This window comes from Microtus pennsylvanicus, chromosome 9 (genome assembly GCF_037038515.1).
Source record: "Microtus pennsylvanicus isolate mMicPen1 chromosome 9, mMicPen1.hap1, whole genome shotgun sequence".
NCBI lineage: Eukaryota > Metazoa > Chordata > Mammalia > Rodentia > Cricetidae > Microtus > Microtus pennsylvanicus.
Genome location: NC_134587.1, coordinates 12,816,067 through 12,839,293, shown reverse-complemented (window position 1 = coordinate 12,839,293; position 23,227 = coordinate 12,816,067). Strand labels below are relative to the sequence as shown.

At 38.2% G+C, this 23,227-nt stretch overlaps 1 protein-coding gene across 6 annotated transcripts in view; it reads left to right on the top strand.

The window, feature by feature from the left end:
- Positions 1-23,227, top strand: part of Ubr3 (ubiquitin protein ligase E3 component n-recognin 3) — a 133,848-nt gene that overhangs the window by 54,298 nt on the left and 56,323 nt on the right. For 3 of the 6 annotated variants that reach the window (XM_075984940.1, XM_075984939.1, XM_075984941.1), the window contains exons 15-24: positions 506-558; positions 660-793; positions 1,123-1,210; positions 2,143-2,282; positions 5,984-6,080; positions 10,610-10,751; positions 16,019-16,123; positions 17,335-17,508; positions 17,675-17,707; positions 19,715-20,178. In XM_075984940.1, the coding sequence (XP_075841055.1) occupies positions 506-558; positions 660-793; positions 1,123-1,210; positions 2,143-2,282; positions 5,984-6,080; positions 10,610-10,751; positions 16,019-16,123; positions 17,335-17,508; positions 17,675-17,707; positions 19,715-20,178 (1,430 nt within the window). The remainder of the gene's footprint in view (positions 1-505; positions 559-659; positions 794-1,122; positions 1,211-2,142; positions 2,283-5,983; positions 6,081-10,609; positions 10,752-16,018; positions 16,124-17,334; positions 17,509-17,674; positions 17,708-19,714; positions 20,179-23,227) is intronic. The other 3 variants (XM_075984944.1, XM_075984942.1, XM_075984943.1) reach the window with 1 other exon arrangement.

Here is a 23,227-nt window from a genome sequence, read left to right as displayed (position 1 = left end):
TTGAGAAAAGAATATGTTACTTCAATTTCCCAAAGGAAGGATGCTGTACCATATGGACCACAAGGGAAGCATCACGTTTTAGTTAAGAGGCAGAAGCAGGAGGCTGGAGAAAGCCCAGGCAAGCACTGTTCTGAGGGTTTCTGTAGGAAAGACCAGATAGAATGGAGGAAGGAGTTTAAATAGTTCTGGCAGGCTTTGCAGTGTAGGTGCTATACCTACTTGTGTCGCATGCATTAGATTCATTGAGGGCTTGGGAGACACTGTATTCACACGTGAGTTAGATGAACTGGGTGGACGCTTGTGGGGGACCGCATTCCTACGTGGATTTTCTACTGTTGAGGAGTTAGGGATCCCCAGCTATCATTAGTATCTTTATTAGACCTCGATGCTTTTTCTGGTTTTGTGTGTCTTATGGCTTGTAGAAGAAAACAGAAAATTTAAAAACATGACTAATCTAAGAAGCAACACCAAATGTGAGAAATAAAGTTTTCCTTGTGTTTTAAAGGTCTGTGCTTCTAGACTTGATCCAGATTACTTTATATCGTCTGTCTTTGAAAGGTAAGCGTATGTATAGTAAGATAGGTATTAGGAGGTATTGGGAATTGAACTTAATTTTGTTTTATTCTCTAAAAATGAATTTACAATATTTCTTCTTCTAGATTTAAGGTGGTGGACTTACTGACCATGGCTTCCCAGCACCACAATACCGTACTTGATGTGGAGCATGAGCGGTCCATGCTGGAGGGCGCACTCACCTTCCTTGTGATTCTTCTGAGTCTTCGCTTACACTTAGGTAAACCATGAATTGTGATATTAATGACTGTTTCCTTCTCTTCCCTAATCCTCTGTTAGTATCGGATTTATGGATGTGGATATATTTAAACATACCTTTAAAATCTTGACATGTACAATTCACACATAGTTTAGCATAATCTTTAAAAAGTTCTTTGCTTACAGGAACAGCAATATCAAGGCAGTGAAACTGCAGTTCGATTTGGGCTTTGTAGTTGTTACTCTGTATCTTAAGGCATTCCACATTTTATAGATCATTATAATAAACTATGTGATGAATTTTTTATAATGCATCTCTATATAGATTAATTCTGTTTTTAATAATTTTAGGAATGTCTGATGACGAGATTCTCAGGGCAGAGATGGTGGCCCAGCTGTGTATGAATGACAGGACACATAGCTCTTTGCTTGACCTCATATCCTTTAAAACTGTAATTTTGTGCTTGTGGTAAAAATTACTTTTATGGATTAAAATGTCTCAATTTTTAAAGTTTTTTTTTAAACTTGAAAATATGAAAAAAAAAAGGAGAAAAATCTCCGTTGTTTGCTGAAGGATATGTGTGGGCAGGTGGTAAGCGTTTGTCTCTTACTGTCTCTCTGTTGACCTCAGAACTGATAGTTCTGGACACAGGACCCAGTCCTCTAAAACAGCATTAGGGAGAAGAAGCTGAGCATTTTGTAAATGGAACCTATGTCTTTTTTCCTTATGTAGCCAACCTGGGATGCATAGAGCTTAGAGAGAGTCTTTATAGTTACCACTGGGGCTTTAAACATCCTGAAGATTTTTGTTAGAATTGGGTCTTGAATTTTCAAGTTTATGGATTATCCTCTGCCTACTTGGTGTTGAACTCATTGTTTAGTAGTGGGTTTTTGAGACAGGGTTTCTCTATGTAGCTCTTACAGTCCTGAAACTTGCTCTGTAGACCAGGTTGGCCTCGAACTCATACAAATCCACCTGCCTCTGCCTCCTGAGTATTGGGATTAAATGTGTGTGCTACCACTGCCCTGCTTTTTCTGGATTTCTGAAGAAGGGTGCAGCATATTTATGCATTGATGAAAATGGAAATAATTAAAATTGTTTTCCCTCTCATTTGATGTAGTTTGATGAATTTATTCAGGGGAAAGTATTCTTGGGACTACTTCACTGTATAGTTTATTAACTAGCTCCTAGATTTAAATGATTGAAAAAGACATCATAATAAAGTTAATACTGATCGATTATGTGGTCCTCTTGTGGCCAACCTTATACATTACGGCTAGTCATTTTCTATTTTGGTAAAATTAGGAGTAATTTGCAGACTTTGAAGCTTGTCCTAGTCATTGATTTTTTTCTTGACAAATGCATCATATCCCAGAAAATCCCAACCCCAAAAGTGGCATTATTCCTGGAAGTTACAGCTTTGAATCAGTTTTATCTACTGTAGCTGATTTTAAGGCTCCTGTTTTTGAACCTGGAGGCTCTATGCAACAAGGCATGTATACTCCTAAAGGTATGTTTACACATGTAAATAAATTCTTCCCTGTGTACACTGAAAGAAAATGCTTTTTGTGTATTTACTTATTTAGTGTGCATGCATGTTTGTATGGGTGTGTGTATTCATGGAGCCAGAGGTCAGCTTTGAATGTGTTGTTTGTTCCTCCAGCTGTTCACCTTGTTCTTTGCAACAGCTCTCAGTGAAACCGGATCTCACTTCACAGGCCGATTGTTGGTCGAGGGCCCCAGAGATGTGCCTGTCCTCACCTCCTTAGCTCTGGGGTTGGAAGTGCATGCCACCTAGCCTTTTCATGTGTGTTCTCGGGTCGAACTCAGATCCTTGTTCTCTAAAACAAGAACTTTACTGACTTTACCCCTAACATAGTAACCTTTTATTAATTCACGTTTGATATTCTTCTGCCAGATTTCTTATAAATGCATATTTTTTATATTTAACAGTGGTATTCCTTCCATTTAGGAGGGAGAGGCTGGTGGATCTCTATGAATTCAAGGCTGCCCAGTCTACATAGCTAGTTCCAGGATAACCAGGGTACATAATAAAGAGACCCTGTCTCAAACAACAACAGAAAGTATTTATGCTATATTGTGATCTTCTAAAATGATTAAGTTACAAAAACAGCCTTAGCGAGGAGCTCTAGTTCATTCTGTAAGTGACCACTAACATAAATAACCATAAATTATATAAGAAAGAAGGTATCTTTTTAAATTTAATTTGAAGCAGTTTTCATTATATCTATTCATTTATGTTATTGATTTTTTAAAAAAATTATTTAACTTTATTTTATGTGCATTGGTGTGAGGATGTCAGAGCTGGAACTTGAGTTACAGACAATGTGAGCTGCCAGGTCGGTGCTGGGAATTGAACCTGGGTCCTCTGGAAGGGCAGCCAGAGCTCTTAACTGCTGAGCCATCTCTCCAGCCCCTGTTGAATTTTTTTTTTTTTTTAAAACCAAAGTCTTACTATGTAACTTTCGCTGACCTGGAACTTGTTGTATCCACCAGACTGACCTCAAACTCAAAGAGATCTACTTCCTCTGTCTCCCATGTGCTGGGATTCAAGGCATTTCCCATAATGCTGAGCTCACTAACTTTAAACCTGAGACAGGTAAAGTCTGTATAGGATGCTGATGGTCCTTTCAGCATAATAAGTTTAAATTCACAGAAGTCTTTTCCTTAAGTGGTTGATTTTCTAAGGGTTTCCTCTTACGTTTTTATATGATTTGATTGACAAGAGTGAAAATTAGGTGGGATTTTGATTGGTAGAGAGGTCTTAATAGAAAAAAAAACACTGGTTTTCACATTAAAAATTTGAAGGGGTTGGAACTGAAGAAATGGCTCTTCCAGAGGTCCTGAGTTAAATTCCCAGCAACCATATGGTGGTTCACAACCATCTGTAATGAGATCTGGTGCTCTCTTCTGGCATGCAGGGATACATACAGGCAGAATACTGTGTATATAATAAATCTTTAAAAAAAAAAGCAATTACTGCTCTTTAAAAAACAAGAAAAAGGGTTTAAGTTTGTATTCTTTGACCTCCTCAGCATTATTTTGTTCAGTATGCATTTTGAAGTTACATATAGCATGTACTACATTTAGCAAAGGCTAGAAGAAAAGCCTTATGTGTTATTTCCTGTGGCATTCATAAGCAGAAGTAATAATCCAGTGTCCGGGTGGAATATGATCCCAATAAAGAGAAGCGGAGTTTGTCTTTATTATGTAAAGAGCACATTGTTTCAGAAGTTGAGAAGAACTTTAGGAATGGACTAGCCTTCCTGTATGGTGCGATGCTTTATGAGGTATACCAGGCTCACCCCACGCCCCATTTTTTCTCTGCTTTCACCAGAACCTTTCTGGGCAAAATCTGGGAACTGCTTGATAGACAAGCTCTGTGGTAGTTGTTGTGCACAGTAAAGTCCAGGGCAGACGAGGGAGCGCTGCCAACAGTGTCCTGTGCTGGAGAGTGAAATAAGCTTAAGCTCTGTCTGGAGTGGAGAGCAGAAAAACCATCCGAACTAGTGAGACATACACTGCTTCTAAAATTATTCTCAGCTCATATCTTAGTATTTATTTTCAACTTAAACCATTTTGAAATTAAAATATATTTACATAATATCTCCCTTTCTTTCTTTCTTTCTTCTTCTTCTTCTTCTTCTTCTTCTTCTTCTTCTTCTTCTTCTTCTTCTTCTTCTTCTTCTTCTTCTTCTTCTTCTTCTTCTTCCTCCTCCTCCTCCTCCTCCTCCTCCTCCTCCTCCTCCTCCTCTCATGTTTCCCCTTTTTGCTCACTCAAATTGATGGCCTCTTAATTGTTGCTCTCTCTCTCATATATAAATACAAATTGCTTAGTCTACCCAGTGTTACTTGTATATGTGATTTCAGGGCTGACCAGTTATTTTTTGAGGCAGGTTCTCACTATGTAACCCTGACCTGGAGCTTCCTATGTAGACTTTACTGGCCTTGAAGCCACATAGTTCACCTGCCTCTGCCTCATGATGCTATGATTAAACATGTGAGTCACCACATGTGACATATTTTTTGTTATCATTATTTATTTTTATTTTTTGTTTTTTTCAAGACAGAGTTTTTCTGTGCAGTGCTTGCTGTCCTGGAACTCACTCTGTAGACCATGTTGGCCTTGAACTCACAGATATCCACCTGCCTCTGCTGGAATTAAAGACGTATGCTACCACTGCCTGGATGGTGACATATATTTTAAATTATTATAAAACTTTTTTGAGTGTTTGTCTGTCATGTATGTATGTGTGCCAGATATGTATGCCAAGCATGTACCACATGTATGTCAGATGCCTTCGGAGGTCAGAAGAGGGCATAAGATCTTCTGGAACTAGAGTCAAAAGTATCTGTGAACAATCATGTAGGTGCTGGAAATTGAACCCTGGGCCTTCTGGAAGAGCAGACTGTGTTTTTAACTGTCGAGCCATCTTTTCAACTCCTTGGGTTACCTTTTAGACATACTTAGGTTACTTACTTAGGATTTCACTGCTTCCCCCTCCCCCCCAGTGGGTTAATTTTTTTTAATCTCTCTTTATCCAGACATGATTATTGAGGTTATATGTTTTATTTGTATCTTATAGTTGCTTATTAAATCTGAAAATTGCATGTTGAAAATAATTATATAAGTATTAAAAGAAGATGCTATATATACACTCAATACTAAAAACAGCCTGTGCATCATCAGTTGTGCACATTCAGTATATGGGATCGTGACTCCCAGTTGTACAGAACGGAAGGAGAATCACTGATTTTTAGCTGAGGGGCAAAAAGCAACAACTTTGTAATTCAGCTGATCAGTACATTTTTAATTTAGTTTTCATAATTTTAGAATTGAATTATTTTAAAGGTATTTTACTCTTTCTAATATGTACCTTACCAAGAAAATAAGAAAAAAAATACTTAAATTCAACAGCAATAATCTAAACTATATGGTGGGGCATTGTTATGTTATAAAACTTTTGCTTATTGAGGCTTGTAGAACTCAAGAGGACATTCCTAAGGTTGAAATTATGGTTTTTAACTTAGTAAAAGTAATCATAGCATCAAGATCTCATTAAGGCAATTTAATTAAATTTAACTTTCAATTTTTGAATTTAAAATTTTCTCAATGAATTTGATAAGTAATTTGAGTTTGATTTATTCCTAAGAAGTCAGATTTCTGTCTCTGCTTCTTCTGTCTAATAGCTGAAGTCTGGGATCAGGAATTTGACCCCGTCATGGTCATTCTTCGGACAGTTTACCGCCGGGATGTGCAATCTGCCATGGACAGATATACAGCCTTGTAAGTCTGAGGAGTTGGTTAATGTCATTATGGAAAAGTTTGTATTTCTTTAGGAAAGTTTCCATTGTAACACATGGTATGGTCTCATTAAAGTATACTAAGAGAAAATGCTATCTAAAGGTTTTCAAAAACAATTTAGCTGAGATTTATTTTCTCAAAATCTTTATAAAAATTTGATATAAAGCTAGATGTAGTCTCCTATTAGGCAGTATCTAGTAAGTATTTGTCAGACAAGTAAAATTGAAAAGTTTGTGTTGAAAAATTGGAACATACCAGGCATGGCTACACACACCTTTAATCCTATCACTCAGGAGGCTGAGGTGGGCAGATTTCTGTGAATTTAAGGCTAGCCTGGTCTACATAGTCCTTTCAAGGACAGTCAGAACTATTATGGGATTCTGTCTCAAAGAACAAGCAAACCAAATCAAAAAAGAAAGAAAAAGTTAAAATTGAAAGATAAACCGGGCAGTGCTGGCAGCACTTGATCCCAGCACTCGGAGGCTGTGATCTTGAGGCCAGCTTGGTCTGCAAAGCAAGTTCCAGAAAAGCCCTGTTTTGAAAAACAAAATACAACAAAACTAACAAAAATTAAAAGATGTAAAATTCAGAGGAAACATTTGCTAGGAAAATCTACAAGTTGTTATGACTTTTTCAATGATTATGGATGATAGCCATTTTGAATATATAAGAAGTAAGTATACAATAAATTTAATAGTCTATTACTTTGTAACTAATAGAAATTTATTAAATTTATTATTAAATTCATTAAACTAATAAAAATTTAATGAAAGTTCTATTTAATCATTTCACATACAGGCTGGTGCTATGGCTCAACACTGGCTGTTCTTCCAAAGGGCCTGGATTCAATTTCCAGCGCCCATATGGCAGTTTGCAACTGTCTACAACTCCTGGGGATCTGACACCCTTATATAGACATCCATACAGACAAGATACCAATGCATATAAAATAGAATAAATAATCATTAGAAAATTATTTCAGCCGGGCGGTGGTGACGCACGCCTTTTAATCCCAGCACTTGGGAGGCAGAGGCAGGCGGATCTCTGTGAGTTTGAGACCAGCCTGGTCTACAAGAGCTAGTTCCAGAACAGGCTCCAAAACCACAGAGAAACCTTGTCTTGAAAAACCAAAACCAAACCAAACCAAACCAAACCAAACCAAACCAAACCAAAACAAAACAAAACAAAAAAAAAAAAGAAAATTATTTTACATAGGGCCTTGGTGGCACAGGTCTTTAATCCCAGCATTTGGGAGGCAGAGGCAGGCGAATCTCTGAGTTCAAGGCCAGCCTGGTCTACAAGAGCTAATTCTGGGACAGGCCCCAAAGCTACAGAGAAACCTTGTCTCAAACCAAAACAGAAAAAAAAAATTCACATAAAAAGTTTGGTAGGAGGAAAATTTTATAGTGTCTATCTATTGTCACGTGCCAGGCACTGTGATAGGAAAGCAGTTGTCTTTCTTTCTTTCTTTCTTTCTTTCTTTCTTTCTTTCTTTCTTTCTTTCTTTCTTTCTTTCTTCTTTTTCTTTCTTTTTTTTTTTGATACAGGTTCTTTCTATGTAGAACAAGCTGGCTTCAAATTCAGAGATCCTTTGCCTCCAGAGTGCTGGGGTTAAAGGAATGCATCACCATGCTAGCTTTTCATAGAATTCTGAGCGCTTCCTTTCCTTTCCTTTCCTTTCCTTTCCTTTCCTTTCCTTTCCTTTCCTTTCCTCTCCTCTCCTCTCCTCTCCTCTCCTCTCCTCTCCTCTCCTCTCCTTTCTTCTTTTCTTTCTTTCTTTCTTCTTTTTCTTTCTTTTTTTTTTTTGATACAGGTTCTTTCTATGTAGAACAAGCTGGCTTCAAATTCAGAGATCCTTTGCCTCCAGAGTGCTGGGGTTAAAGGAATGCATCACCATGCTAGCTTTTCATAGAATTCTGAGCGCTTCCTTTCCTTTCCTTTCCTTTCCTTTCCTTTCCTTTCCTTTCCTTTCCTTTCCTTTCCTTTCCTTTCCTTTCCTTTCCTTTCCTTTCCTTTCCTCTCCTCTCCTCTCCTCTCCTCTCCTCTCCTCTCCTCTCCTCTCCTCTCCTCTCCTCTCCTCTCCTCTCCTCTCCTCTCCTTTCTTCTTTTCTTTCTTTCTTTCTTTCTTTCTTTCTTTCTTTCTTTCTTTCTTTCTTTCTTTCTTTCTTTCTTTCAATTATTTTCTCTTTAAGAGCAGAATTCTCAAGCAGGCACAGTCTTGTCTCCAGGGAGTTTGGTTTTCCCTAATGACTGGTCGAGTTGCTGCTGACAACTGATCCCTACATCCTGATTTTCTTGACTCTGGTGTCATGGTTACTAGTGCAGAGAAACCTGTAGGCACGAACTGAATTAGAACTTTTCTTGGAGGGATAATGTGTCCTTTAATCAATGTTCTGTCGTTAGCTGTTTAGGTCTAAGTAATTTCTTATTGATAACTACTTCATACAGTCACATAAAATCACATCTCCAAAGCGATTTTTTAACTATTATTTTCTACTTTCCTATTTTATTCTTTGTCTTTCCACATTTCTCCATTTGTCTCATTTGTCTTTTTAGTTCCTGCCCTTATATGTGCTCACCCTTGTAGGCATATCTGGAGGTCAGAGGTTGACATTAGTATGTTTTCTTTAATCATTTCTCCATCTTATTTGTTTATTTATTTTTTTATTTGATTTTTCGAGACAGGGTTTCTCTGTGGTTTTGGAGCCTGTCCTAGAACTAGCTCTTGTAGACCAGGCTGGTCTCGAACTCACAGAGATCCGCCTGCCTCTGCCTCCCGAGTGCTGGGATTAAAGGCGTGCGCCACCACCGCCTGGCTTTCCATCTTATTTTTTGAGATAGGATCTGTTTTGTTGACTGCCCCCTGGGATCTGCTCATCTCTGCCCTCTGGTGCTGGAGTTACAAGAATGTGCTACCATTCCTGCTTTTCTGTGGGTTACAGGATCCAAACGCAGGTTCTCATGTTGTGCAGCGTGTGCTTTGCCCATTGGGCCATCTTGTGCCTGCAGTTAGAGTGCAGCTCCTTTGATGCTATGTTGATGATGTTTATTTTAGCTCTCCTTCCCCGGTATCTCTTGCCCCTGAGATGTTATACATTGTTCCATCTCTAGTTTCCAGGCCACGGGCATCCTCAGATTCTGGTATTTCTGGGTGCCTGTGAAGAAGAGTTTTCATAGACTAGTTGTAGGTAGGTTTGTAAGAAGCCTTGTGTCAGGTTGTTTAGATTAGCCTTCTCAGAGAAGTATCTTTAAATATCTTCCCAGAGGTAATGGCCTCTTTCACATTAGTCTGTGAACCAAATGGGAGGGAGACAGGGTGCGATGGTTTATAAGAAAACGGCCCCCAAAGGGAGTGACACTATGAGGAGGTGTGGCCTTGTTGGAGGAAGATGTCTCTATGGGGATGGGCTTTCAGCTCTCTTGCTCAAGCTTCCCTCGGTTTGATAGTCAATTCACTTCCTGTTGTCTGCAAGATGTAGCACTCTCAATTCCAGCACCTTGTCCACTGTGCTCCCCTTCATGCTCATAATGGACTGAACCCCTGAAACTGTAAGCAAGGCAAGGGTTGCCGTGGTCATGATGTTTCTTCACAGCAATAGAGACCCAAACTGAGACACAAGGCTTAGTGGTTTTGAATCAAATTCAAATCATGACTTTAATATTGTCTTCTCCCTAGCCCAAAAGACTTCAAAACTATCTCCACAGTATCAGTGACTACTGGTGACCCTTTCTTCTGACACCTCTAGTACACTTTCTCCTCTAGGACTCGGTGTGGGATCAGAGTAATGTGCCTCTTTTTAACTGCTTTTCAGCCACTAGCAGTGGGAACACTTTGAGATGACTGATTTTTTTTTAATTTTTATTTTTTAATATATATTTATTTATTATGTATACAATAATACAGGCCAGAAGAGGACACCAGACCTCATTACAGATGGTTGTAAGCCACAGTGTGGTTGCTGGGAATTGAACTCAGGACCTTTGGAAGAGCAGGCAGTGCTCTTAACCACTGAGCCATCTCTCCAGCCCGAGATGACTGATTTTGTCAAGTGTTAGACGAGGAAATTGCTTTGCTATACGTTCTTTTTGTTAGTATTTTTATATTTATCTTTAGTTTTTAGCCTAGCTTTTTTGATAAACTTTTATCCAATAGGAAAGGAAAAAATAATGTTCATTGTGTAGTGAATACATATCTAGCCTTTTAAAACATTTATGATCAATTAGTAATGTTTAGAAGATGTGATAGAAATTAATGTCTGTAAATCAGTTTAAACTGTAGTTTAAATTTGAGTCTATCATGACCTTTTTTTTTTTCTTTTTCTTTTTCTGGTTTTTTCGAGACAAGGTTTCTCTGTGGTTTTGGAGCCTGTCCTGGAACTAGCTCTTGTAGACCAGGCTGGTCTCGAACTCACAGAGATCCGCCTGTCTGCCTCCCAAGTGCTGGGATTACAGGCGTGCGCCACCACCGCCCGGCCCTATCATGACCTTTTGATTTTGTTTTATTTCTACAGTTTAAAACAGAGTGGGAAGTTCCCTGGCAATCCCTGGCCTCCTTATAAGAAAAGAACATCATTGCACCCCAGTTATAAAGGCCTCATGAGACTTCTGCATTGCAAAACTTTGCACATTGTACTCTTCACTCTGCTTTACAAGGTATAGTAGAATTTGATTAGAGTGACTTAGATTGTAATGTATTTTCATAATCTTCAAGTCAAAATGCTAAATGATAATATTTATATGAAAGTACCTCTTATAAAGAGCAAAGTGTGTTTATAAATTTTTTACTGTATGAGTATAAGTTGTGATTACATGTATTTGTTATAAAGCAGTTATACTTGTCTGTGGAAAATGTTTGTTTTCTTCAGCTTTATATTAGAGATTTTGTTATGGCTTCTGTCGAATGAGAAGTATTGTGATTATAGGAATTATGTCGTGGACTAAGGGAACAAATAGCCAGCGAGCCTCCTGCTTGACAGACAGCATTGTGTGAACCATTGACCTTACTGTAGAGTGCCTTTCTCTGCTCTTTACCTTTTGTAGGAACTTGACAAAGAAAACTTTCTATGTGGGTTCTTTAGAAACTTGAAACAGCTTCCATTTTCCTGTTACCTAGAATTTGTTTCATTTTTGGGGTGTTCTAGAAGTTGCATGAAATATGTTATGGAGGGGCTGGAGAGATGGCTCAGCGGTTAAGAGCATTGTCTGCTGTTCCAAAGATCCTGAGTTCAATTCCCAGCAGCCACATGGTGGCTCACAACCATCTGTAATGAGGTCTTTTTTTTTTTTCCCCGAGATAGGGTTTCTCTGTGGCTTTGGAGCCTGTCCTGGAACTAGCTCTGTAGACCAGGCTAGTCTCGAACTCACAGAGATCCGCCTGCCTCTGCCTCCGGAGTGCTGGGATTAAAAGCGTGCGCCACAATCGCCCGGCCTGTAATGAGGTCTTGTGCCCTCTTCTGGCCTGCAGGCATACACACAGACAGAACATTGTATACACAATAAATAAATAAATATTTTTTAAAAAAAGAAATATGTTATGGAGAGAGTGTTGCACGTGTGTGTGTATAGGTATGTATATGTGTACAGACACATGTATATATATGTATACTCTGGGATTTATAATGATTTAAACTGTATAAGAGATGAAAGCTCAGATAATCATACCTGGAGAATACTGCTCAAATACATAAGCATCTATAAAATAATAGGCATAGATGTTATATAATTAGAAATAAAGAAAATGTATAATTTTTATTCCTTCATTTGAAAAAAATAAAAAGAGAAAACTGAGAATATTCTATTCTGTATATAGATCTCCATTGATTGTGGACAGATAATTTTTAATTATTCAAGAAAGCATGATTTAGTTAGTTAAGTAGAACTCTTAGTGTTAGTGTTTCTATTTATGTTTTTCTTTTTTTGATATTTATTGCGTTCTACATTTCTCTCTGCTCCCCTCCCTGACTCTTCCCTTCCTTCTTCAGCCCTCCCCCAAGGTCCCCATGCTCCCAATTTACTCAGGAGATCTTGTCTTTTTCTACTTTTTACTTCCCATGTGGACTAGATCTATGTAAGTCTCTCTTAGTGTCCTCATTGTTGTCTAAGTTCTCTGGGATTGTGGTTTGTAGGCTGGCTTTCTTTGCTTTATGTTTAAAAACCACCTATAAGTGAGTACATGTGATAATTGCCTTTTTGTGTTTGGGTTACCTCACTCAAAATAATGTTTTCTAGCTCCATCCATTTTCCTGCAAAATTCAAGCTGTCGTTATTTTTTTCTGCCGTGTAATACTCCATTGTGTAAATGTACCACATTTTCCCCATCTATTCTTCTGTCAAGGGGCATTTAGGTTGTTTCCACGTTCTGGCTATAACAAACAAAACTGCTGTAAACATAGTTGAGCACATGTCCTTGTGGCACGATTGAGCATCCTTTGGATATATACCCAAAAGTGGTATTACTGGGTCTTGAGGATGGTTGTTTCCTAATTTTCTGAGAAATCGCCACACTGACATCCAAAGAGGCTGTACCAGCTTGCATTTCCACCAGCAATGCAGGAGTGTTCCCTTTATCCCACAACCTCTCCAGCATTAAGTTGTCATCAGTGTTTTTTGATCTTGGCCATTCTTACAGGTATAAGATGGAATCTCAGAGTTATTTTGATTGGCATTTCTCTGATGACTAAGGATGTTGAACATTTCTGTAAGTGGTCTTTCAGCTATTTTAGATTCTTCTGTTGAGAGTTCTCTGTTTAGGTATGCACTTCATTTTTTTTATTGGATTATTTATTCTTTTGATGATCAGTTTCTTGAGTTCTTTATATTTTGGAGATCAGACCTCTGTCTGATATGGGGTTAGTGAAGATCTTTTCCCATTCTGTAGGTTGTCATTTTGTCTTATTGACCATCTCCTTTAATTTACAGAAGCTTTTCAGTTTCAGGAGGTCCCATTTATTGTTTCTCTTAGTGTCTGTGCTGCTGGGGTTATATTTAGGAAGTGGTTCCCTGTGTCAATGCGTTCAAGTGTACTTCTCACTTTCTCTTCTCTAAGGTTCAGTGTGGCTGGCTTTATGTTGAGGTCTTTGATCCATTTGGACCTGAGTTTTGTGCATGGTGATAGATAGGGGTCTATTTTCATTCTTCTACATGTTGATATCCAGTTATGCCAGCACCACTTGTTAAATATGCTTCCTTTTTTCCATTTGATATTTTTTGCTTCTTTGTCAAAAATCAGGTGTTCAACGATGTGTGGATTGATATCCGGCTCTTCTATTTCGTTCCATTGATTCTCCTGTCTGTACTTATGCCAATCAGTATTGGCATAAGTATTTTCATTATTGTAGCTCTGTAGTAGAGTTTGAAGTCAGGATTGTGATGCCTCCAGAAGTTCCTTTGTTGTACAGGGTTGTTTTGGCTATTCTGGGTCTTTTGCTTTTCCTTATGAAGTTGAGTACAGTTCTTTTGAGGTCCTTGAAGAATTTTGCTGGGATTTTGCTGGGCATTGCATTGAATCTGTTATTCATGTCTTTCTAATATCACCTGTGGTCATTTTTTCATTTTTACTTATAAAAATTGGAAGTTATGCCGGGCGGTGGTGGCGCACGCCTTTAATCCCAGCAGAGGCAGGGGAATCTATGTGAGTTCAAGGCCAGCCTAGACAGGAACCAAAAGCTGTGGAGAAACCCTGTCTCGAAAATTAAAAAAAAAAAAAAGGAAGTTATTTTTTTGCCAAGATTTTAGATCAGTGCCTTCAAAAAATGCTTGGAAAGTTTCATTTTTATTATTTATCAAAGGGGTTATTCAGAAAAATTATTTAAAGTACACCTTTCCATTAAAATATGTAGAATCGCTTTTCTATTGGAAAACAATTTGTGTTGATTTTGTAGGCAAATGTAATTTGTAGGATTCCTCAGAACAAGGCTTTTCTTACTGATTCTGTATACCACAGACATTGTAGTCTGTCAGTTAGTTCTGTATTCTTCTCAGTTTTTAATGAGAGAATGAAGTTTTCGAGGTTAGACAACCCGTGCACTGTTTTCAGTAATAGCTAAGCACTCGTGACAAGTGAAGAGAGCCTTACTGGAGATCTCTTCTGAGTTACTCTTTTTCAACCTTTAAAATTCGCTTAATCTCGAAGAATTTAATCAGAGACGAAAGATGAGTGTTTGGGTTGTTTGAGACTCTAATGACCAATTTTTTGACATTTCATATTCGTTTATAACAGCTTTTCTACGCACTTAGTTGTCGCGCTTTGCCGAGTCAGCTTTACAGAAGGCGCTTGCAGTGAGCCACCATCGTTCTTCGCCATGTGTGATGCTAAAGAACATGGCGACACTTCCCAGAAAATGGCTTCAATGTTTTGTTCAGGATCTTTAGCTTTTATTTTTTCTCGGCTAAATCTGTAATACCACCGATTTCAATTCAGAATTTCTTTGGATTTAGACAGTAATGCTTTCTTATCGAGAGGAGACAGAAATGGCAGGCGTCGGCCTGGGCGGCTGAGAGCTGTGTGTAGTGCTGCTTAGACAACTGAGTTTGGTGTGAGCCTTGATTTCCCTCCACGATGCGATGGGCTAGAACGGGTGACCTCTGGAACTCCTGCTCTTAGGCTCCTCCGTGGCCTCCTCTAGTCTTCACACTCTTGGCACCATCTGCCTGCTGTTTGTTGGGACTCCAGCTGTAGGCACTGTTGTAAGCAAATGACAGATGCCAAGGTCACCCAGTCTCAGAGAATTCTGGGCTTCTTTGCCTTTAGGTATGGGAAAACTGAAGCCAAAGATTGTTGCTGCAGTAGGTACAAACAGACTTAAGGGTGAGGTTTTACAAGAGACAATGGAGACACCCTCTTGTTTGTCAAATAGTAGGAAATCTGTCAGTGCATGTCTGCACTCTTAAGTTACAAAGAATTGGTTTTTTCCCTTGTCCCCTCGTTTGGACCGTTCTTGTGAGGCTCAGCTTCCTTACCATCCTTTTCAGCTGACAGGGCCACTTCCTCACTGAATCCTTTCTTCTGTCCTTCCCCTCATTTGGTCACCTGCCTACTTATAATGAGGACAAGCTGCCATGCCAACTTGTTCCTGTAGTAGTTTAGATATCTTTAGACGAATCACTGGCCTGTCACAATCCTTACATCCTGTAGAAAATGAGTAAGGCTTGACTTGTGTGATCTATGTACAAGGTAGGGTTCATTGCGTTTTCCTTTTTCCATTCTTACCATGGAAAACATACACTGACTTACATATTTATATAGTCACATACAAAATTTAGAGGCCGAGAACGTTAAAGACAGAATTAATACTAATGATTTATATTGGATTTCAGCTGTTAGCCATGTACAGTTGCATTTAAATGAGTGATGCTAGTTGGCTAACTCATTATTTGGCACCCTGTCTTCAGGAGAGTATCAGGAAATTATAATGTAAAGTGTTCTTGGTAATTTTGTTTTTATTTATATTAGTGACTTTTGTGTCTGTTAAATGTGGTACTCTTTATTTAGGAAGTCTTCAAACTGCTATTTCCAGATACTGCATAATATTCCCAGGTAGGCCTGGATACTTGGCTCTGTGGTTAAGAGCATATCTGCTCTTGCAGAGGATGCTGAGAGTTTCCAGCACCCGCATTGTACAGCTCATACCACCTGTGACTCCAGCCTCGGAGGATTCAATATATGACCCTGACCGATGGGAATATCTGCAGTTATATGCATACACACCCCATGCATATCATTAAAAATAAATCTAGCAAAAGCTCTATATAATCTCAGAGGAAACCTAGTGTTTTAGACTGTATTTTCACTAAGATTTGTATTTTTATATCTGATAATTATCTGATTGTGATTTTTGTTTGTAAAAATTGTTTTCATCTCTTTAACTGCAATATATAATGTGAAAAAGTTAATTTTGAGGTGTTTTCTTCTTTTTTTCAAGATTCTAATGGATCATCAAAATCTGTCGGAACATGTACTGTGCATGGTGTTGTATCTGATTGAATTAGGTTTGGAAAACTCTGCTGAGGATGATTCTGAGGAAGAGGTAAGCACTGCCTCTGTCTTAGAACATTTAAGAGGAAGCAGCCTCTGTCTGCCATCAGGCAGTTCTTTTCAAGAAGTGTAATTTGGATTTTTTTTTCTTTTTTTGGTTTTTAAAGACAGGTTTCTCTGGGTAGCCCTGGCTGTCCTGGAACTCACTCTGTAGACCAGGCCTTGAACTCACAGAGATCCACCTGCCTCTGCTTCCCGAGTGTTGGAATTAAAGACATGCATTGCCACCACTAGGCTAACATTACCTTTGTTATGTATATGAACATTTGCCTGCATCTTTATCCATGCATCACTTACATGCAGTGCCCATGGAGGCTAGAAGAGGGCATCTGGTTCCCCAGAACTGGAGTTAGAGATGGTCGTGAGCTGCTAAAATATGTTGGGAATTGAACCCAAGTTTTCTGGGAGAGCAGATGGTGCTCTTAACCACTGAGCTATCTCTCTAGCTTTTAGTTTAGTTAGTTAGTTAGTTTGTTTATTTATTTGTTTATTTATTTTGTATGCCGTGTTCTATCTGCATGTATGCCTGCATACCAGAAGAGGGCATCAGATTTCATCATAGATGGTAGTGAACCTCCATGTGGTTGCTGGGAATTGAACTCAGGAACTCTGGAAGAGCAGCCAGTGCTCTTAATTCTTAAATTTGAAGACCTGACAAGGCGGTCCTATTCATCTATTTACTTAGCATCTGGGTGGGGTGTACGCCACAATGTTCACGTGCAGGTGGAGAAGAGCTTGCAGGGTTTGGTTCTTTCCTTCTGCTATATGGGACCTGGTAGGGCTTGGCAGATAGTGTACCCACTGAGCCAACTCTCCGGCCTAAAAAAGCCTTTATTCTTAAAATATATATGGTCCTTTGAAGCTTTCCTCTAAACGGAATTACATTATATATGGAACTGTTGAAATTGAAGATTTAGTATTCAAATGGAAAACATTAAGAAAAGCTGTTTGTGTATTTTTTTGTATTATGGTGAGAACATCAATTATGAAGAAGCACTCACTGAGTTAGAACTTTATTGTATCTCAGACTCAAAGTGACAAGTTTCTGGTGTACACATATTTATTTATCCCATCCATCCATCCATCCATCCATCCATCCATCCATCCATCCATCCATCCATCCATCCATCCATCTATCTATCTATCTATCTATCTATCTATCTATCTATCTATCTATCTATCATCTCTCTGTTTATGTCTTAGGTATCAATGGGTGGACCAGAACGTTGTCATGACAGTTGGTTCCCTGGAAGTAACTTGGTATCAAATATGCGACACTTTATAAATTATGTCAGAGTGCGAGTCCCAGAGACTGCTCCTGAGTTGAAAAGGGACTCACTTGCCGGCACGAGCTCTGATGATTTGGGCTCTTTACAAGTAAGTTTAAAAGTGAGGGAAATGGAAAGGGAATGGTTTACATTATGCTGAGATATTGCATAGATAATCTATGGCATTCAGAAGGAAACGCTGGAAGTTGTCATCTATTTTCTGATATGTCTAAATATTGTTGCTTAACCAGTCTTTTTCCTTTAACCTGCTATAGAATTCCCGACGGCCTAAAGTTCTTCAAAGAGAGGTAGATGTGTATGATATTTGTATTAACTAGCAGCCTGACTAATTGGAAATGAGGGGAAAAAAACCCCACTAGAGTATGTGTGTGTGTGTGTGTATATATATATATATGATTAATATAATAAAATTTAAAACATTTCTTTAATGTTTTTTACTTTTAATAAAGTTATTTATATTTAATTTCAAATAAGTTTATGTTACTGATTAAAAATGCAGAGTGGTTAGTAGCAAAGTTTTCTTGCTAGTGTTAAAAGTATTCTGGACCAGTGACAAGTGGCCCACTTGGCTCTGCTTCCGTTAGCACTGCAGTTGTTTTACTAACCCCTTACAGATGACTGACTAGACTGTTCCCTAAGCCAAAACAAACGCAATACTGGCAGCATGGCCATCAAAAGATTGTGGGTTTTTTTTTTAAGGGGGCGCTTTTGTGGCAATTAACTGAAACAGGCCCATAAATACTTGTATCCTGTATCTTGTGTTTAGGAATTCATTGTGAAAAGCAGCTCTTTGCATGATGCTTAATTAATCTTTAAAAATAAAATGAGAAGTGGGTCTGGAGAGAAGGCGCAGCAGTTAAGAGCACTAGTGTCCCTTCCAGGGACCTGGGCTCAATACCAACACCCACATGACTACTCACAAGTGCCTGTAACTCCAGGCCCAAGTACCAGACATGCATACAGCCATAGCACCCATAGCATATGACATGCCAAATAATTAAGTAGTATTTTCCTGTAAACTAGGTGTCCTGTGAGTGGAGAGAGAGAACTGAATTCAATGATTTTTTTGTGTGTCAAATCTATTTGTTCATCTATTTTTTGCTTTTAGCAACATGTTTTTGTTGTGAATACTATAAAGGTTTTAATTAAAAACTTGAAACCTCTGTCTGAGGCTCTTTTGCTTCTAATGTTACAAAATACTTTTAAAATCTTGGATGTAGGGGCTGGAGAGATAGCTCAGAGGTTAAGAGCATTGCCTGCTCTTCCAAAGGTCCTGAGTTCAATTCCCAGCAACCACATGGTGGCTCACAACCATCTGTAATGGGATCTGGTGCCCTCTTCTGGCCTGCATCATACACACAGAATATTGTATACATAATAAATAAATAAATATTTAAAAAAATCTTGGATGTAAAAAAAACATTGAATACTATAATTTGACTTAGAAAAGCATACTTCTTATGCTCATTTTAGAAAAGTGAACAAAATTCATTAAACTGATAACTTCATTAAAAAATGATTTCTAAGAGGCCTGATGTGTGTTTGCTTTAGCCAAAAGGCTGTTTAAGAGACAAATTATTGAGATGAACACTTGACTAAAAATGTCTATTCAGATAACATATGGTGATATGCTATTTGAAGCAAATTAATTTATTACTTTATCCTTACATTTCAGTTTTATAACTTGAAATCTGTAATTTTCTGAAATTAATTTTCACTGTAGATTTACTGTCTTAAAAAAATACGAAGAAAGCCAGGCGGTAGTGGCGCGTGCCTTAAATCCCAACACCCAGGTGGCAGAGTCAGATAGATCTCTGTGGGTTCAAGGACAGGCAGGGCTACACAGAGAAACCCTGTCTCAACAAACAAACAAGCAAAAACAAAAAATAACAAAAAGAAAAGAAAAAGAAAAGCAACTTTTCTTATTATGTGAAAGCTGTAGCAGGCTTTCTGACGTGAATAAAGAATTTCTTGATGGCTGGTGGATAATCCAGAAACCTCCTGATTGAGAAACTTAGTTTATAAGTTTTTTGTTTTGGTAACATGGCTGCAGGTGTGGCACAAGCTTTGTTTGTTTTTTTTTGTGGAACAGAGTCAGGCAGTTGCACTGAGGTGACTGGTGACCTCCTTTTCCTCATCACTGTCCCTTTTAAAGCAGGGCTGTATCTATTTGAGAAAAAAAAATGGAAGAAACACGTTTATCTGCTGGAGAGATCTTTGGAAAAATACAGAAAAATACAGTAGAATTGGTATTGAGTAATTCTTTTTTTCTGTTTTCTTATCTTTACTGGTAGAATTCCGGTACAGCTCAAGTTTTCAGCTTAGTGGCAGAGCGCAGAAAGAAATTTCAGGAGATCATCAATAGAAGCAGTAGTGAAGCAAATCAGGTGATCCGGCCACCCTACACTCCAAAGAAATGGTCAGCTCCTGGTTCCGCTCCCCCATTAACCACAGCCATTTTGGAAATTAAGGAAAGCATATTGTCTTTGCTAATCAAACTTCACCACAAACTCTCAGGAAAGCAAAACTCTTATTATCCTCCATGGCTTGATGACATAGAAGTTTTAATACAACCAGAAATTCCTAAATATAATCATGGGGATGGTATAACTGCAGTAGAAAGAATTTTGCTAAAATCTGCAATGCAAAGCAGAATGAACAAACGCATCATTGAAGAGATATGCAGAAAAGTAACTCCTCCTGTGCCACCCAAAAAAATCACTGCAGCAGAGAAGAAGACTCTGGACAAGGAGGAAAGGTATTTTTATTTTTAGTGTCTTAAATCTGTATTGTACAATTGATGACTTGGGTTTTTCTGTTTCTCAGTCATTCAGGGCTCATGACTTGGCTGGTTCAGTTACAACTTTACTTGGTAAAGTAAGTGATTGAACATAGCCTGTGCTAGTGTGTATGGTGCTCAGTTCTTTGGGAGGTAAAAACATGAGTGTTTCTGGCCCCAGTGTTAAATTACTGTTAAAAGTTGGAAGCCTCTTCAGAAACATTGCTAATACTATTATTGCTGTGTCACCTCAGAATTCTCTTGTAACTTTAAGTAAAAATAGAAGTATTTTAGATAAGTTTTTATAAAAATTTTGTGTATGTACGTGTGTGCATATTTGCATGTCAACACACATATCATAGTGTGCACGTGGAGGTCAGAGAACAGCTTTTGGAAATCTGTTCCCCTTTTCCATCTTGTATGTCCTGGGGGCTGAACTCAGGTCATCAGGCTTGCTTGCAAGGGTCTTTCCTGCTGAGCCATCTCACCAGCCCTTAAGTATTTCTTGAAATAGAAATCAAACTATTTGAATTTTTGGTACTTGTGTTTATTGCTATATGATTATCAATTAGTAGAGAAAGCAATGTTTCTTAAAATTTTCTTTTGCCAATTTTTGTTTCCTAATTTTTCAAAGGTAAAAAATTTAAATTAGATTTATTCTTTTTATGTGTGTTTTTCCCGAATGTATGTTTGGTACATATGAAAGTCAGAAGAAGTTATCAGGATATCAGATCCCCTGGAAATCGAGTTGCAGGATTATATATATAGCCCAAGGCAACATTCCCAGGGAATAGTGGTGCCCACTGTGGGCTGGACCATCCTACATCAGTTAACAATCAAGACAATTCCCTGCAATATGGCAATAGGCCAGTGTGATCTGGGCAATCCCTCAACTCAGGCTCCCTTCTCAGTTGACTCTGGACTATGTAAAATTGATAGTTAAAGCTTACTAGTACAAGTGGCATTAAAGAAGATAGAAGAGGCCAGAAAGGAAAACCTGTATCAAGATTGTCTGGTGTTATGAGTTTGGCAGTCCTGTGTGATTTGCTACTTATGAAGAATGGGAAGGCTCCTGTGATAACTGTATGAGAAGCCGTTTTAGTCACAAGGTACAACTGGAAGTCTTGGACAGTTTTCATAATTTGCTACTTCAGTGTCCTCAACTTTAAGAATAATTCTGAAATGTACTAAATCTGTCAGAATTGTCATTTGTTAATGGTCTTTAATTTACATGTTTACCTAATTTAGAAAAGCAATAATGTAGTTTTTTAAATGCTGGTTTCACAGAAAGCTGATAAACACATTAAAACAAGACTCATGTATTTTATGTGCATGGGTATTTGGATGACTGTATACCATGTGTGTGCCTGGTACCTGTGGAGGTGAGAAGAGGGTGCTGGCTACCCTGAAACAAATTACAGATGGTTGTGAGCTGCCACATGGTGGTTGGGAACCAAACCCAGATCCTCTGCAAGATCAGTGAATGCTCTTAGCTACTGAGCCACCCTTTCAGCACCCGAGAAATGCATTTTGATTTTAGTTATACCAGAGATTCTCTTATATTTGATATGCAGATTTACTTTTGGTATATTGTTTTGTTGGCATATACTTAGAAGTGAGATGTAGATTGGCATTAATGAAAAAAAAATCCTGAGACTTTAGAGCTCACCTAGTGCTGGTGAAAGAGACCACCCATGGATTAATCAAAGTTACTGTCTATCAGAACATTTCTGCATCGCTCGTGGAGTGCTTCGACTGTCCACACAATGAACAGTTCTTCTCTGAGGATACACTTAGATTTTTATGGGCTTTCATTTCAAAGTAATGTTAAATGTAGAGAGATGGATTAAGGACAGTACCAGGAACTTGCTGAAGGTTTCAGAGTAAGTTGCTGGTTATCCACACTGGGATACTTCAGTGTGTAGTGCCTAGGGGTAAAAGCCCTTTTTTATATAATCAAGGTAGAACTACAAGATTAAGGAATTAACCTTGTATTTAAATATGATTACATTATAAGATCCCATGTTTAAACAGTTGTTCAAAGTTTCTCATCAAAGAAACATCCACTTCATAATTGCTCATTGAATTTAGTTATTGAATCTTTTTTTTAATCTCTTTTAAAGTGGAACAGTTTCTCCATCTTTCCTTTATTTTCATGATTTTGAATCTCTGAAGGGTTAGGACAATGGTTGATTTTAGACTGCCTCACTATGGGCTAGTCTGCCATTGGCAGGCATCTCAGTGAGATATTGCTGCTTCCACCAGGTCACTTGACTGACGTTTGTTTTGTTAGTAGTGTTTACAATTGACTGCTGGTTAGGGAGCTGCCTGCCAGACTTCTGCACAGTTTATGCTACTCCTTTGTAATGAGTACATCATTTAAAGTAGGGTGATTCTTTGAGAGTCTCTAATTTCTCATTTATCACCTTTGAAGGTACTATTTATTTTCATTAGTCATGGGTTCATGAAGTTCTTGCTTTAGTTTGAGTTATCATATACCTGATGTATTCTGATGATTAAATGTTCCAGATTTAGCCACTAAGAGTTCCTAAATGGTAAGATCTTTATCCCTTTTGATCAGTTCTTATCATGCCTTGAACATACTCCTTTTTGTAGGCAGAATAATCTTCAAGGCTAACCTTGCACTTGAAGCCAGCCATTTCCTGGGGAGTTCTCGTTGCTTTTTACTAGAGAATGGGATTTAGAAACTTAATCCTTGTTCCTTTTCTAATGAAATATAGCTATTTTCATGTGTTCTTAGTGAAGAGAACTGGAAAAAGTTATGTGTGTGTGTGTTTTTTTTTTTTGGCATTAGAGGCTGAAGAGAAAAGACGTTGTTACTATTTTTTACCTGTTCTTATGCATTCAAAACTATCCTCTCCAACATGAGCTGTTACTTGTGTGATTGATCTTAGCCATTCTGATAGGTGTAAGAAGGAATCTCAGAGTTATTTTGATTTGCATTTCCCTGATGGCTAAGGATGTTGAACATTTCCCCCCCCCCTTTTTTATTTGATTTTTCGAGACA